The sequence below is a fragment of the Tupaia chinensis genome, unplaced genomic scaffold (assembly GCF_000334495.1).
Source record: "Tupaia chinensis unplaced genomic scaffold, TupChi_1.0 Scaffold143584_1, whole genome shotgun sequence".
NCBI lineage: Eukaryota > Metazoa > Chordata > Mammalia > Scandentia > Tupaiidae > Tupaia > Tupaia belangeri.
Genome location: NW_006203430.1, coordinates 7,298,151 through 7,313,937, shown reverse-complemented (window position 1 = coordinate 7,313,937; position 15,787 = coordinate 7,298,151). Strand labels below are relative to the sequence as shown.

The 15,787-nt window shown below is 38.6% G+C and overlaps 1 protein-coding gene across 2 annotated transcripts in view; it reads left to right on the top strand.

Moving 5' to 3' along the window:
* The window catches only part of PTPN2 (protein tyrosine phosphatase non-receptor type 2), a 121,722-nt gene that overhangs the window by 103,799 nt on the left and 2,136 nt on the right, over positions 1–15,787 (top strand). Inside the window, exons 8-9 of one of the 2 annotated variants that reach the window (XM_006164058.3) lie at positions 1,038–1,219; positions 7,856–7,957. In XM_006164058.3, coding sequence (XP_006164120.1) covers positions 1,038–1,219; positions 7,856–7,957 — 284 coding nt within the window. Of the gene's footprint in view, positions 1–1,037; positions 1,220–7,855; positions 8,314–15,787 lie in introns of those variants that run through there. The other variant, XM_027766496.1, reaches the window with a different exon arrangement.

Here is a 15,787-nt window from a genome sequence, read left to right as displayed (position 1 = left end):
GAACCAGCAGTTAGAGTAATGGCTGTGTCGCTGGACTCCCACGTAGTCGACTGCGGTTCGTGTCCCGGACCCAGTGGCTTAAAACTCACACTAGGCCTGTGTGCATGCGTGCCCAAGATCCCGAGAGGAGAAAGGAGGAGATGGGATTCCGGAGTGACCATCCCCCCTGGGGGGGTGATTTCTCGCTTTCTATCTCTCTGTCTCTCTCTGTCTGTCTGGCGAGTGCACGCGCCCTATAGCGAAAACCTCTCCAAAAAAAAAAAGTCAAGATAAATGTAAGTTTGGCTAAATTCTTTTTAGTGAGGTCTTTTTCTTTTTAAAATTTTATTTGTTATTATTATTTGTTTTTTTAATTTGACCAGAGAGAGAAAATGGGAAAGTGAGAAAGCAAGCTGCCAGGTTGAGGACTCAGACCATGGTCGGCCATGTGCGAGTCCAGCACCTTAACTACCATGCCATCTGCCAGGCCCCCTTTAATGAAGTCTTAATATAGTTTGTCTCAGATATGTGATAGTCCACTAGATTTTGTTTATTGTATTCAATTGCATTGTGTTATAGAAATATAAATATTAAATGTTTTATAATTTTTAAATTTTGAGGGACCAGCAGTTAGCGTAATGGCTATGTTGCTGGATTCCCACATGGTCGACCGTGGTTCAAGTCCCGGACCCGGCGGCTTAAACTCATGCCAGGCGCGTGTGCGTGCATGCCCAAGATCCCGAGAGGAGAATGGAGGAGAAGGGATTGCGGCATGGCCATCCCCCCAGGCGGGGGGATTTCTCGCTTTCTGTCTCTCTGTCTCTCTCTGTCTGTCTGGCAAGCGCACGTGCCCTCTAGTGAAAACTTCTCAAAAAAAAATTTTTTTTTTGACCTTAAAATAATCTATGGTTTGCAAGAGGTTTTTTTTTTTCCTTTTTCATTCATCTGTTAATATCACAGGATTTTCTTAAATTGATAAAGAATTTCAATGTATAAATCCTTCTGAAGGGAAACTAAATTTTTAAAGTTTACATCTTTTGTTTTTCTTTCATATCTAGAAACGGTGGAAAGAACTTTCTAAGGAAGACTTATCTCCTGCTTGTGATCATTCACCAAACAAAATAATGACTGAAAAATACAATGGGAGCAGAGTAGGTCTAGAAGAAGAAAAATTGACAGGTGATCGATGTACAGGACTTTCCTCTAAAATGCAGGATACTGCTGAAGAAAACAGTGAGAGGTAAGCTTCCCACAATAACATACTTAAAAGATGAAGCTTTTTATTTTAATATTCAGTGATTGTGAAGTAATATAGGCCCTTCATTTACTGAATAATATAATTATTAATTTAAATAATTACCTAAGGGTATTTAAATAGTATATGAAGACATAATCGTTCTCAACAAACTGTAAAAGTTAGCCCATAGTGCACACGGGGAATCCGCTCCGTGTGGCCCACTGTAGTTCACATCCCAGCTTTGATGACTTAAAAAACACACTGAGTGTATCATGCATACCTGAGATCCAAATGGAATGGAGAAATGACAGAAAAAGGATTGCAAGTGTGACCACACCTCATTTGGGGTTTTTCCCCTCTCTCCTTCTCTTTGTCTGACTGATGCATGTGCCCTTTGGCCGAAATAGCTTTTGGTCGTATTACAAAGCCAGTTATTGGAGTCAGCAGATGGCATAGTGGTTACATCACTGGACTCCCACATGGCTGACTGTGGTTCAAATCCAAGACCTGGTGGCTTGAAAATCACACGAGGCCCATGTGTGCACGTGCAAGATCTAGGGAGGAGAAAGGAGGAGAAGGGATTGCAGTGTGGCCAGTCCTCGAAGAGGTGGTTTCTCACTTTCTCTCTCAACATGTCTTTCTCTCTTTCCTCTGGAGAGTGTATGTTTCCTAAGGCAAAAACCTCTTTTAAAAAAAGCCAATTACTTAGAAACCAGTTGGAAAATCATTTCAAACAATACTAATTGAGTGCAAAATTAATATAATTAGGTCCTAAAATATATAGCATGTAGTTCAGAAAATAATAGGGATACCTAACATTTGTACAATTATAGAAAGACTTTTTTGAAAATAAATAAATAAATAAAATACCCTTTTATACTTTTGAATATTTTAACCTGTATGAATGTGCAAACCATTCAGATTTTTTAATTTAAAAAGTACATGTTAAGGCTCAAATCTCACACATACGTTAAGAAACATATCCTGAGGTATAAGGTATAGCAAAGTGAATGAACTTTGCTTTGTTTCTCTTTCTTTAGCTCTGAATAATTGTTATTTTGTGTGTGAAATATAATTTTTTGTAGGAAGTTTTATACTGTAGTCATTTTTTTGCTGGATTAGGATCTTGAGATGTATCATGAAAAGATTGAAAGTCTCCCATGTATTCTATCCTTTAATTCTGTATTTTCCTAATGTAGAAATTGCATACCTGAAATCTTATAAAACCTAATACATTGCAGTATGTATTATGTATATTAGTATGTATACATATTACATATTAATTTGAAAAGTTACTCGTCTATGGCTTTAGTAATTTTAGACTACAAGTAAAAACATAAAGTTAATTATTTGTTCCTTTTTTCACATTAAATATAATTTAAATTAGGAAATAAAATTGTATTAAATTGCATCATTCAGTAAATAAGATTTTCATATTCCTACAGTTTTTTTTTTTTCTTTTGGTTATTGCTTTGTACAGAATTCATGAAAAACAGGCTTGATGACTGAATTGGGATTCTAGTATTGCAGAAATGTTGAGTGTGAACTTCTTTTTAAATTTAATTTCCTATTGGATTTGTGTATTCTCCAGAGACACAAAGAGAGAAAGGGAAGGGGTTTAGGGAGAATGTTCCCTGGGGAGGGGGTGGGGGGGGCATGCATTTTCTTCTCCATTCTTTTAGGACTTTGGGCACATACACACATACCCAACATGGTGTTTTGTTTTGCTTTGTTTTGTTTTGGTTTTAAAAAGAGATTTTTGCTATAGGGCATGTATGCTTGCCAGAGAGGCAGAGACAGACAAAAAGCTAGAAATTGCCCCTCAGGGGAGATGGCCACGCTACAGTCCCAGCTTCTCTATTCTCCTCTTGGGATTTTGGGCATACATACATACACATCCCGAGTGAATTTTAAGCCGCCAAGCGCGAGACTTGAAGTGCGGTCAACTATGTGGGAGTCCAGTAATGTACACCATCTACTGGTCTCCCCCCCTCCCCCAGCATGTTTTTAAGCTGCCAGGTCTGGGACTTGAATTGCGTAGTTTGGCAAATGGGATCAGGCCACTGGTTAGCCCAAGTTTTAATTTTTCAAAACACAGGTCAACCATATTAATAGTCCCTGTGACTTAAACCATTATCGTCTACTTATACTGATTTCCAAGTATAGAGATTAGTTAAACCACTGAGCAGGTAGACTTGTTACAGAAGGCTCTTTTGTTGGGGAGGCAAGGAGTTTAGACACATCCATGTGTGTTCACATATATTGTCGTATTGTTTGCTTTATTCTGTCCCTCCCCACAAGGTAAATGAGACCTGGTACATGTTTGAAGAAGTCAAGGAGGATCCCAACAGAAAAGCAAGGATTCTAAGCAGAGAAGGGTAGTTTTAGGAGCAAAGTTATGGAGTTGGCAGGTGGCATAATCATTGTAACCACCATTAAATTGTCTCCGGCATGGCTGACCATAGTTCAAGTCCCAGAGTTGGCATCTTGCTTTCCTACTCTTCCCTCTCTCTGTTCCCCTCTGTCTCTCTCTGGACTAATTAAAAAAGAAAAATAATAAAATTAAATGAATAATTCTTAACCAGCAACAAATAGCAAAGTTATGAAAATGTAAAAGGGGAATAGTATTAAGAGCGTGAAATAAAGATTACCTTTGGGACCAACAGATGGCATAATGATTACATCGCTATACTCCCATGTAGTGGCCATAGTTCAAGTCCCGGACCCTGTGGCTTAAAACTCACACCGGGGGACCAGCCGATGGTGTAATGGTTACGTCGCTGGACTCCCATGTAGTCAACCGCGGTTTTGAGTTCTGGACCCGGTGGCTTGAACCTCATGCCAGGTACGTGTGCATGCGTGCCCAAGATCCCAAGAGGAGAATGGAGGAGAAGAGATTGCAGTGTGGCCATTTCCCCTGGGGGAGGTGGTTTCTCCTTTCTGTTTCTGGTGAGCACCCATGCCCTATAGCAAAAATCTTTCTTTAAAAAAAAAAAAAAAAGGTTACCTTTAAAAGCTTCATTGTTCGGTCCCAATGAATTTTAATACTAATAGATAGCATTGCATTAGAGATCCTAATAAAATAAAAATTTTACTAAAAGAATTTCACCTTTTGGACTGGCTGGTGGCATGGTGGTTAAGACAACTAGATCCCACATGATGAACTCTGTGTGGTTTGAGTCCCAGACTGGTACCTTGAAAAAAACATTGGGCACGTATGTATGCATGCCCAAAATTCTTTGAGGAGAATGGAGGATAAGGATTGCAACATAGGCATCCCCGGTGAGGGGTGTTTGCTCTCTCTCGTATATACACGCACACTCTCTCTTGGCCTGTTTTTCTCTCTAGCAAGTGCATGCACCCACTAGCAAGTTTTTAAAATTATATGACTTTTCTTCTTCTCATTTTTATTATTCATGTGCTCCAAAGCTGTTTTCAAATTGAGGGTTGAATTTCATAGTCATGAAACCAGTTATAAAAAGCAGAGGTTTTTTTGTTTGTTTTTCATTTTACTATTCATTTGTGTGTGAGTGTGCACGCATGTGCACTCACCAGAAAAAGGACAGAGGTAGAGAGAAGAGTGAGAAAGCACCCCCTAGGAGGGATGGCATGCTGCAGTTTCTTCTTCTCCAGTCTCCTCTTGGGATTTTGGGCACACATGCACATGTTCCTGGAATGATTTTCAAGCTACAGGATCCAAGACTCAGACTGTGCAGTCAGTGATGTGGGATCCAACCCCCATTATGACCGTGCTAGTGTCTCGCCCTGAAAAGCAGTTTTTAAAGAAGAAAATAGAATAGAATGAAATTAAAATGATCAGTGTCACAAATTATTCTGAGTATTTTAACCTCCATTAATATATGTGCATGTTATATATAAATTCTGTATGTTTATATGCATATTATGCATGTTTACATATATTCCATAGTTTTATATGTATGTAAATGTGTGTGTGTGGTTACTCTGTTGTGATTACAGGATATTTCTTTTTTTTTTTTTTTTAAGAGATTTTTGCCATAGGGCGTGTGCGCTCTCCAGACAGACAGAGAGAGACAGAGAGACAGAAAGCGAGAAATCACCCCCTGGGGGGATGGCCACACCGTAGTCCCTTCTCCTCTCAGGATCTTGGGCACGCACGCACACACGCCCGGCATGAGTTTTAAGCCACCGGGTCCAGGATGCAAACTGCAGTCGACTACATGGGAGTTCAGCGACATAGCCATTACGCCAACTGCTGGTCCCATTACAGGATATTTCTTACTATGATGGGTTGTAGTATGTTTCAAAGTCTGCCTTCTTAGTTACAATGCAGCCCACAAATCCAGATCACTGAGAGTGTATTTACATAGTATAAGGCATGCTTGCCAAGGCAGTAGGCTGGAGTATGTGCTACCATGATGAATTCCACACGATCTTCCCAGGACAAGAGGCTACAGGAGACATTGCCTATTGGCTTATGGCGTAAATCGTGTGTGTGTATGTGTGTGTGTGTATAGTTGTGTTTGGTTTCTGTACGTGTGTGTGTACAGAAATCCTGGCTTGGGTCCCACTCAGCAGATTATTACACATAATTTCCTTAGAGCCTTAAAAAAATATTATATTGTATCACAAATTGGAAATATTTTGTCTTTCTCTAAAATTGTGCTTTTTTAAAATAGATTTTTATTGCCCGAGGTCATGTGTACTCACCAGAGAAAAAACACACACATACCCCCAGTCCCACATACCAGTAGGACATGGTCATGCCGCAGTCCTTTTTCCTCCATCAGGTTTTTAGGCATGCACACACATGCACCTAGCTAGTTTTTCTTTTTTCACTTTTAGAGAGATTTTGGTATAGGATGCATGCACTCGCCAGAGAGACAGACAAAAAATAAGAAATCATCCCCCACAGGGGAATGGCCATGCTGCAATCCATTCTCCTCCATTCTCTTCTTGGAATTTTGGGAACATATGCACATGTGTCTGGTGTGAATTTAAGCCACCAGGTCCAGGACTCAAACCATGGTTGACTACTTGGGAATCCAGTGACGTAACCATTCTGCCTTCTGCTAGTCCCTGTTTTTATCTTTTTAGAATGCCCCCAAATCAGGATTTCTCAAACCATTGTGTCTCCTAGTTAGATTCAGGTTAAACATTTTGGCTAGATAAAAGGTTGTCTCAATGTAGTAGATATTTGGAGAGGCATTCAAAAATTTTTCTTTCTTTTTTTTTTTTTTTTTTTAAAAGGTTTTTGCACATGCATTCGCCAGACAGACACAGAGAGACAGAAAGCAAGAAATCTCCCCCCAAGGGGGACGGCCATGCCACAATCCCTTCTCCTCCGTTCTCTTCTCGAGATCTTGGGCACGCACGCACATGCGCCCAGCATGAGTTTTAAGCCACCGGGTCCGGGACGCGAACCGCAGTCGACTATGTGGGAGTCCAGCGACATAGCCATTACGCTAACTGCTGGTCCCAGCATTCAAAATTTTTAATCAAGTTATGTATTCAGAGTGTTTAGGAAAATTACAGGGAACTGGTTAGGCTTTTGCCATAATACAGACAAGTGAAAAAAGAAAGTGGACTTTGTGAGATCTTTCAAAGGAAAGAAATAGTAACTCCATGTTACCACTGGGAGGTTTTTTTTTGTTTTTTTGTTTTTTTGTTTTTTTTTTTTTTAGAATTATTCATTCCCTTTTATTTTTTGGAGAGATTTTTTACTATAGGGTGCATGCCCTCACCAGGTAGAGAGAGTAAGAAATCACCCGCGAGGGGTGATGGCCACATTGAAATCCCTTCTCCTCCATTCACCCTTTGGGATTTAGGGCACATATACATGTACACACCTTGTGTGCATTTCAAGCTTCCAGGTTTGGGATTAAAACCGTAGTCAGCCCTGTAGGCGTACAGTGACATAACTATTATGCCATCTGCTGGTCCCTACTTACTATTACTTTTAATTTGCTATAGTCACCAGAGACAGAGCAGGAGAGAGAGAGGGAAAGTAAGAAAGCAAGCCACCAGGTCCAGGAATTGAACTGTGATTGACTGTGTGGGAGTCCAATACCCTTAACCACCATGCCACCTATGGCCCCGGCAGTACTTTATGTAGTTCTGGGACTGAGCATCTTGGGATATATCCATTGAAACAGCTAGACATACTGAGTGAGAAAGTGGGAGCTAAAAGTACATGTGGGCAAACAAAAACAGGTACTCTCACAGCCAAATATTCATTAAAATATTAAATTAAGCTTCTGTCAAAGGCATTTGTGAAACATCAAATGTGAACATGAAATGGAATCAGGTAGTGGAGAGCCCCTTCCTTTCCACTCCTACTTTTACTGTCTAGTTATCAAAGAAACAAAGAAAATCAGTGCACATTTTGAGAAAGAGAGTACTTGACCTGTTTTGGGGTCCTACTCAAAAGTATGGGTTAGTATAAAACTGAACCAGAAATCGTTGCTGAATTGTCAGAGTACATCTCTGCAGGATTTAGAATATTGAGGCCTTTTAAAACCCTTTTTTATTCCAGTGTTAGAATGAAGTAAAAAGTATGTGGGTGTATGTGGTTTTATTTGAGCATAAGTCCTCTAAATTAGGATAATTAAATCCTGCTGTGCTTGCACTTCCTTTTATTTATCTTTTGTTTATTCACAGTGTTCTACGGAAACGTATCCGAGAGGACAGAAAAGCTACCACAGCTCAGAAGGTGCAGCAGATGAAACAGAGGCTAAATGAGACTGAACGAAAAAGAAAAAGGTGGTTATATTGGCAACCTATTCTCACTAAGATGGGGTTTGTGTCAGTCATTTTGGTTGGCGCTCTTGTTGGCTGGACATTGTTTTTTCAGCAAAATGTCCTATAAATAAAAAGTTAATTTTGCCCAGCAAGCTTCTGCACTAGTAGCTGGCAGTGCTGCTGCGTTACTCACAAGGGTTTGTCTGTTCGCAGCAAACGCCTCATACCCCAAAAATGGTGCAGTAGACTAGACTTCAACCAGATAAGTGAGATTTACAGTCACAAGCCCAACATCTCAGGACTCTTGACTGCAGGTTCCTTTGAAACCCAGACTGTAAACGGCTATCTAAAATAAAGGCATTCATGTTTGTTAAAAACTGGTACATTCTGCAGCTGTATTCATCCATGTCAAACATAATATTGCACCTGACCAACACTGAGAAATCCTTTATCACAAGGATTTGATTTTGAAGGCTATCTGGATTTTAACCTGCACTCGATACAAGCAATAACTGTTGTGGTTTACCTACGTTATTAATGGAAAGAAAACGACCTTTAACTGATGTGTGTAATGTATAATGTACTGTTGACATGGGCATCAACACTTTATATTCTTAACCATTTCAGGGTAAATATATTTTATAAGTACCTATTTAATCTTACTTTTGTAGTTTAAATGTACTTTTTAAAAGCTCAATTTGAAAAATCTGTTACCATGAAAAAATAAATTGTATGTCGACTTGATTGTACTGGATACATTTTCCACTTTCCTAAAGAGAAGTTTGATATGAGCAGTTAGAGCTCTGAATAATCCATTTCTACTCTACCTTTGCATTTCTTGTTACATTTTATGATTTTCCCGATTTTAAAAAGAAAAACAAACAGTTATCCTAAAAAATATCTTTGATGGAAAATTCTCCTTTCTGGGATAGTCAGATAACAGTTGGTCAAGACTTTGTAAAGAAATTGGTTTCCGGAAAGCCCATTATTAATCCTGGTTATTTTTCATGAAAATTTCAGTGTAATTACCCTAATTTATAGTTAGGATAAATCATGATTTAAGAAGTAAAAGTAAGAAGCCAGCAGTTTATTATCCAGGATTTCAGTTTACTATGCTGAAGTTTTGAAGTAAAAGTTTTTTCAGTTTCTTTTTTCTTCAATAAATAGTATGATGATGTGAAAACCTCACACTGTCCCTTTAACTTCTTAAGGCATTTTAACTGCACACTTGAGTGCTAGCTTTCTTTAGAACTCACATTCCCTTCGATGTTTAACTCGTTTGACATAAACTTTCAGAGTTGTAATAAATCTAATTGCCAGAAGGCATAGAAACTATGCATTATTTCAGTGGCTTTTAAACCATGCTCATTGGACTTCCAAGAAGATCACCAAGAGATGGTGGGAAGGACTCCAAGCTACCAACCTTTACTTTTCAAACACAGTATCTCTGCTTTGTCTCCTTTATATAATATGTAAAATTTCTACATATGGGTTCGTTACTTTAAAGGAGGCAATTATAATTTAAAACCTGTTTGAAAAATCATTGGTATAGATAGATACTTTTAATTGACTTGGATAGCCTTAAATGTGTTAAATTATGCTGAAAGTACAAAAACAGGATGTAGGTGGTGCTGTATATTAAATAAGATTTATATAACATGTGCCTGTGTCCTAATTCAGTATTACTGTGTCCTGTAGCCTTGAAATGGAGAGGAGGTAAGAGGGACATTTTCTTCTGTCTGTCTGCGTTAAACCTGTCTCAAGACGTTAAGACCCTTATGCTTTAGGTCATTTCTGGTTTAAAATCTTTCTTTCCAAATTGCATTGGTTTCTTTTTGCTAAAATACAGTATATGTTACTCTGCAACACAAATATAGTAGGCCGTATTAAGTTTCCAAGTGAAGATAGCGTTGCTTGAAAGAAAAAGAGTGAATTCCTATAAGAATAGGAAACAAATGCTGACGAGTATGTATACAGCCCGTTGCTGAGTGAATGTGCTTCATTGGATACAGCATTTCAGCTTTGCTTTTTGTCTGCTTTTTGTCCTCTAGTGGATATTTGTTGTTATATATTTTTAAATCACATTCGGTGTAGTGAACACTTGATGAACCTTTTCAAGAGCTAGTCACGTTCCTTCTCTAAGCAGATCCTTGATAACACTGAGCAGATAGGATTAACAGTAGAAACTTTAAATAGTGTTTTCTTTTTTTAAAGGGGATTTTTTTTTTCTCTATTCATGATAAAGTGTGTGCTTGCACAAGTAAGAGTGAATGAAGAAGTGAGAGAGAGAGACCACCCTCAACAGGGTCTGGTCAGGGTCTGGTCCTGTGCGGTCCCCTTCCTCCTGTCCTCCAGCTTGTCAGATCCTGGGCATCAGTAGAGGGCCCGACTTGTTTCAGATTGATCAGACCAGGGTTTCAAACCGTGGTTAGCAACATGGGACCCTGCCTCTCCCAAGCAGCACATTACAGCTACACTAGGAGCTGGCCCAAAATAGTGTTAAGTATTTAACAATAATACTGTTTTTGGTGGGTGCCATGTACTAAATTTTCTTAAGTGTATTTGTGATGGAGAGCACATGACACACACACTAAGACAGCACTCTTGATGGGTTCTCATAATGATTCCATCTCCTTTCTCAGGCCCTCCAACCTCAGGAGGTTAGGTGCACATGTGTGTGCCTGTTGTGTTCCTAGGCCAGCTCAGGGATCTGAACCTGTGGTTAACCACATGGCTTCCAGGACTGCAGTTCAGTTTGCTGCTGATAGTACCACCATTCCAGATAATGTTCTAATTATTGAAACTATTAGTAAATAGCAGTGTCTTGCAGTGTTAATCCTGACCCTTAATTAAATGAGGCATGCTTGTCAGAGAAGACACAGATGTAGCTCTTGACTTCTGTAGTAACAGCCAGAGGAAAAAAGTTAGCAGTCTTCAGTAGGCACTACATCTTTATTAAAACTCCTTTATCCCTAGATTTACATATTTTCTAATTTTAATAAATTTAAAAAGTCATGGGGCCAGCAGGTGACGTGGTAATTAAGGCACTGGACTCCTACATGGCTGACCACAGTTCAAGTCCCAGATCTGGCAGCTTACGTTCTCACTTTTTTTCCTCTCTGTCTCTCTCTGGTGAGTGCACATGCCCTGTAGCAAATTTAAAAATAATAATATGATAAATAAAATTAAAGAAATAATTATTTAAAAATATATATACACAATATTTTTTCCTCTTTGCCTAATTTAAGTCAACCTAATATAGAAGGCAAAAATAATAATATATCATGGATTTTGTGAGATATATAGAAACTTACTTTATTACAAAGGGAAATAAATCTTTTTAAAGAAAACTGAGTCACGTTTGACTTTAATCAGGTAGTATTTTTTTAATAGGATAAAGAAGGAAAAAAAGATTGTAAAAAATAATAAGAGGCTTTGGGTTAGCAGGTGGTGTGGAGTTTAAGGTGCTGGGTTCCACGTGGCTAATTTCATGGTTCGAGTCCTAGACCTGGTGACTTGAGAATCATGCCAGGCGTACGTGCGTGCATGTCCAAAATCCCAAGAGGAGAGTGGAGGAAAAGGGATTGTGATGTGGCCATCCCTTCTAGGGGTTGATTTCTCAATTTCCTTCTCTGTCTCTGGCAAGCGTATGGTCCCTATAGCAAAAAAAAAAGAAGAAGACTTCACTTGTTTTCATGAAAGAATATTTTATTCATATCCATCCCTTCTGATAAGCTGACAGTAACCCTTGATTTAAATACCAGGTTCTCTGGTTGTTTCAACTGGTTATGTATGCCTTTCCACATTTTAGCCAAATATTGTATTAGCCTACTACCAATTTTTATCTGTGCTTATACATAAATAAGATATAAAAATATAATTCTCCATGTTTAATTTATCCATATGTAAGGTAAAAAACAGTATCCATTTTCCACATTCTTCAAGAGCCAGGAAAAAAAAGTAGCATATACAAATACTTAGAAAACTTTAGAACAGGGACCAGCAGTTAGCGTAATGGCTATGTCGCTGGACTCCCACGTAGTCGACCGTGGTTCGAGTCCCAGACCTGGTGGCTTAAAACTCACACCTGGAGCATATGCATGTGTGCCCAAGATCCCAAAAGGAGAATGGAGAAGGGATTGCGGTGTGGCCATCCTCCCTGGGGGGAGATTTCTCGCTTTCTGTCTCTCTGTCTCTCTCTGTCTGGCGAGCACACACGCCCTATAAAACCTCACAAAAAATAAAAAAAAAGAAAGAAAACTTTAGCACAATATAAAGACCATTTCCCATATTTTGAAGAGATTATATATATTTGTCAAGTTTACTACCTCTCAGTCCTTTCCTCTTGTCTTTTTGTTCCATTTCTCTATGATAGTTATACCAAAGGATGTACAAGAAAAGAGAAAGGAAGTAAACTTTTGAGTCCTTTTCTTTTAAAATAGCTCTGCCTAACAAGTATATGACAGGAAGGGCCATAACTCTGAATTAATTTCATGTACACTTGTACTGTTCTCTTTGTCTGAAACTAGAATTGGTGATATGAATTAAAATGTATCAGTTTAAAAAGTAGTTTATGCATAGAACAGTCTTCCAGTTTTTGTATCAGTTCTTTCTTGTAGCATCAGGTCAAAGTAATGATGGCTACCATTTATTTATTGATCATTTTCTATGTACCAGACTAAGCCTTTTTCATATATTATGCTATTTAATTCTCACAGCACGCTTATGAAGTAGGTTAGTGGCATTACTGAACTGTAATTAGCCTCAGAGTTGATAGTTCTGTATTGTTTTATGGTGCTATATCTGTGAAAAGCCTAATATGTATAGTGTATTTTAGAATTAGATCATTCTTGAAGAAAAACTATGATTCATATCCCTCTTAGAAAAATCTCTGACTAGATTTTATAAATAGACACAGACCAGACCTTGATGATAGTGAAAATGTTTTTATTGACCATTGTATACTTTATTTAATGAATAGCCTGCATTTCAAAATTGTCCACCTGGTTATTATACAGATTTTAAAATCTAGCATGCCTTAATTTTTCCTTTCAGGTAAAGTCTTACAGAGTTGGGGTTTTTTTTGTTTTGTTTGTTCTTGTTTTTAATGTAGTCTGTGTTCTGTCATTAAGCATCTAGTCCATCTCTTTCTGTGTTCGGGCAAGAATTCAGGCCTTCTGTAAGCATTGTTCACTTTTTCTTCTAGCAGTCCACACTTGAGTTCTCAGGAACTAAAGAAAACGTAGCTACAACATGGTTTCTCAGTCTGCAGCATACTAGTGGTGGGAGGGTATCTGAGGTCATCCTTGGCCGTATTTCACACATCTGTTCAGTTTGGAACTAATTGTATAGCAGAAGTGCCTGTTCTGCAGTCTTGTTTATACATCACCAGCTAATAAAGTCTCTTACTTTTGGCTTTGACGTATTTAGATAACAGAGGCACAGAATGTTATAAATAAAAAAAAAAAAATTGAGAAATAGAAGTGTATTTTTCCTCGTAATAGATGGATGTTGTTGGGACTTAAGAGTACAGGTCTTGGTTATCGGCTGGGTGATTTACTTCGGAGTTGAACTGTTTCGTTCATCTCCTTACCCAGTTTGTTTGTTTGGATGTCATTCTGTTTTTCAAAATGTCTGTGGCACAACAGCACCGACAACCCTCACAATAGTAGATGTGTTAGAAATTACAGCTGTTTCTCGTTCCATTGAATATGTACAAATAAATGGTAACATGATTAGTGTAAAAAAACTCGGCTTGTGTAATCACATCAATCCCTTCTCTACTAAGGAATCCCCAGTCAGATAGGGCACATGCTTATTGGCTGTCTTTTGTATACCTGATGCTGATTAGCCATTCTGTTGTTCATCCAGATTTGGGAATTTAAGCTTTTTCAATCGTGGGTAGTGTTCTAAAGTAAAAACTTACAGGAAATGGCATGACTTTGGTTATCTCATTTTCCCCTCAGCAGCAGGAATTTTCTGAATATTTAGAACATTCAGATTGCTCCAAGAATAGCATTGAGCTTTCTTTCAACACGCACACGTGCTTTCTCTCAACACTCTTAAGGGAAATTATTTTCTCTTTTGCTGCTGGATTCTGGAAAGACTCATATTCTTTAGGGAGCATTTTTCCTCACTGTCTTCATGATCCTTTTATCCTTTTGTTTGTTTTTTGCCCCAGAATATGGACATTGCCAAGTGAGAAGCTGTTACTTGGTGTGAGAGGCTTTTTCTTTTCTGATAGCAGCCTGACCATGAAAACATTTTGAAGACCCCTGCCAGTCTCTGGATAGTCCATTGAGAGAATGAGAAGTTCAGTCTTATGCACATTTTCTATTTTGGTTTTTAAATTTAGAGTGGAATGTGGGAATTATTGAATTTAGTGAGGATATTATTTACAGAGTCTAGTACTGTCTGGTTTTATGTTATGTAGTGTGTTTTGATAAGTGCAAAGAAAATTACATGGAAACTTTTCTTTATAGAGGCCACTCTTTAAAAGTAGCATCAAATTATTTTTTTAAGAATTATTTAATTTAACTTTATTTATTTATTTTAATTTAACCAGAGAGGGACAGAGAGATGGCAGGGAGAGTGAGAGCAAGCCACCAGGACCCGAACCGAAGTTGACCATGCAGGAGTCCAGCACCCATAACCACCACACCACCTGCCAGCCCCCAAATTATTGTTTTTTTAAAAATGTTTTTCTTTCTTTCTTTTTTTTTTTTTTTTTTTGGAGAGGTTTTTGCTATAGGGCGCGTGCGCTCGCCAGATAGACAGAGAGAGACATCGAGACAGAAAGCGAGAAATCACCCCCCAGGGGGGATGGTCACGCCGCAATCTCTTCTGCATTCTCCTCTAGGGGATCTTGGGCATGCACACACACGCACCCAGCGTGAGTTTTAAACCACCAGGTCCGGGACGCAAACCGCGGTCGACTATGTGGGAGTCCAGCGACATAGCCATTACGCTAACTGCTGGTTCCCAAAAAAATGTTTTTATTTCTTCCATGAGACGCGCACACACACACACACACACACTCACAGGCACTGCCCAACAGGGTCTTCACTGTGCACTTCAGCCAGCACCAGTCACAGGGACAAGGTGCACACACCCTGTGTGTACAAGGAGACCCCAGGATGTGGACCAGTGCCCGTCCTGTGTGGGTCTGGCATTGCGGAGCATTGAGTTACCAAAGCACCACTGCAGCTGACCCAAATTATTCTTTATTGTTGTTTTAATTTGGTATAGATATTTTAGACATATGCTATCGATATTTCCGATTACCGTTTTTAAAAAGCCGTAACTACTTAATTTTGGTGAATTGTAGAAGAAAGAGCCCAAATAAGTTGTCTCTAAGGAAGTACTCTGATCACCTTAGAGAAATTTGTAATTAGTCATGGATCACGTCAGTAAAATACTAGTTCAACTATCTGGTGCCAAAACTACTTTCAGTGCAGTTTCATAAGCTTAGATGTAGACCTAACATGAGAAGAAAATTCATGTCCACATACCCAGCCCCTGCACCTTCCCAGGTAAAGACTCCTAGTAGGGAGCAGGGCCTGCCTCCTCCAAAAAAAAAAAAAAAAAAAAAAAACACCAAACAGGGATAATTCCTTTCGATTTGTTTGAACTCATTTTACTTTTGCCTTATTAAATAAAATAGCAAGTGAATATTCTAGAATTTTCTAAAATGAAGCTTATTTGTCTTAAAAATAATCTTTTAAAACAGGTCTCATATCCCTCACAATGATTTTTATCTTATTTTCTTATCCCCAAGAATAATATTTACAGAGAAATATCAAGTGAATTTTTTAAAAAACTGTCTCAGTTATTTTTAAATGATAATCCATT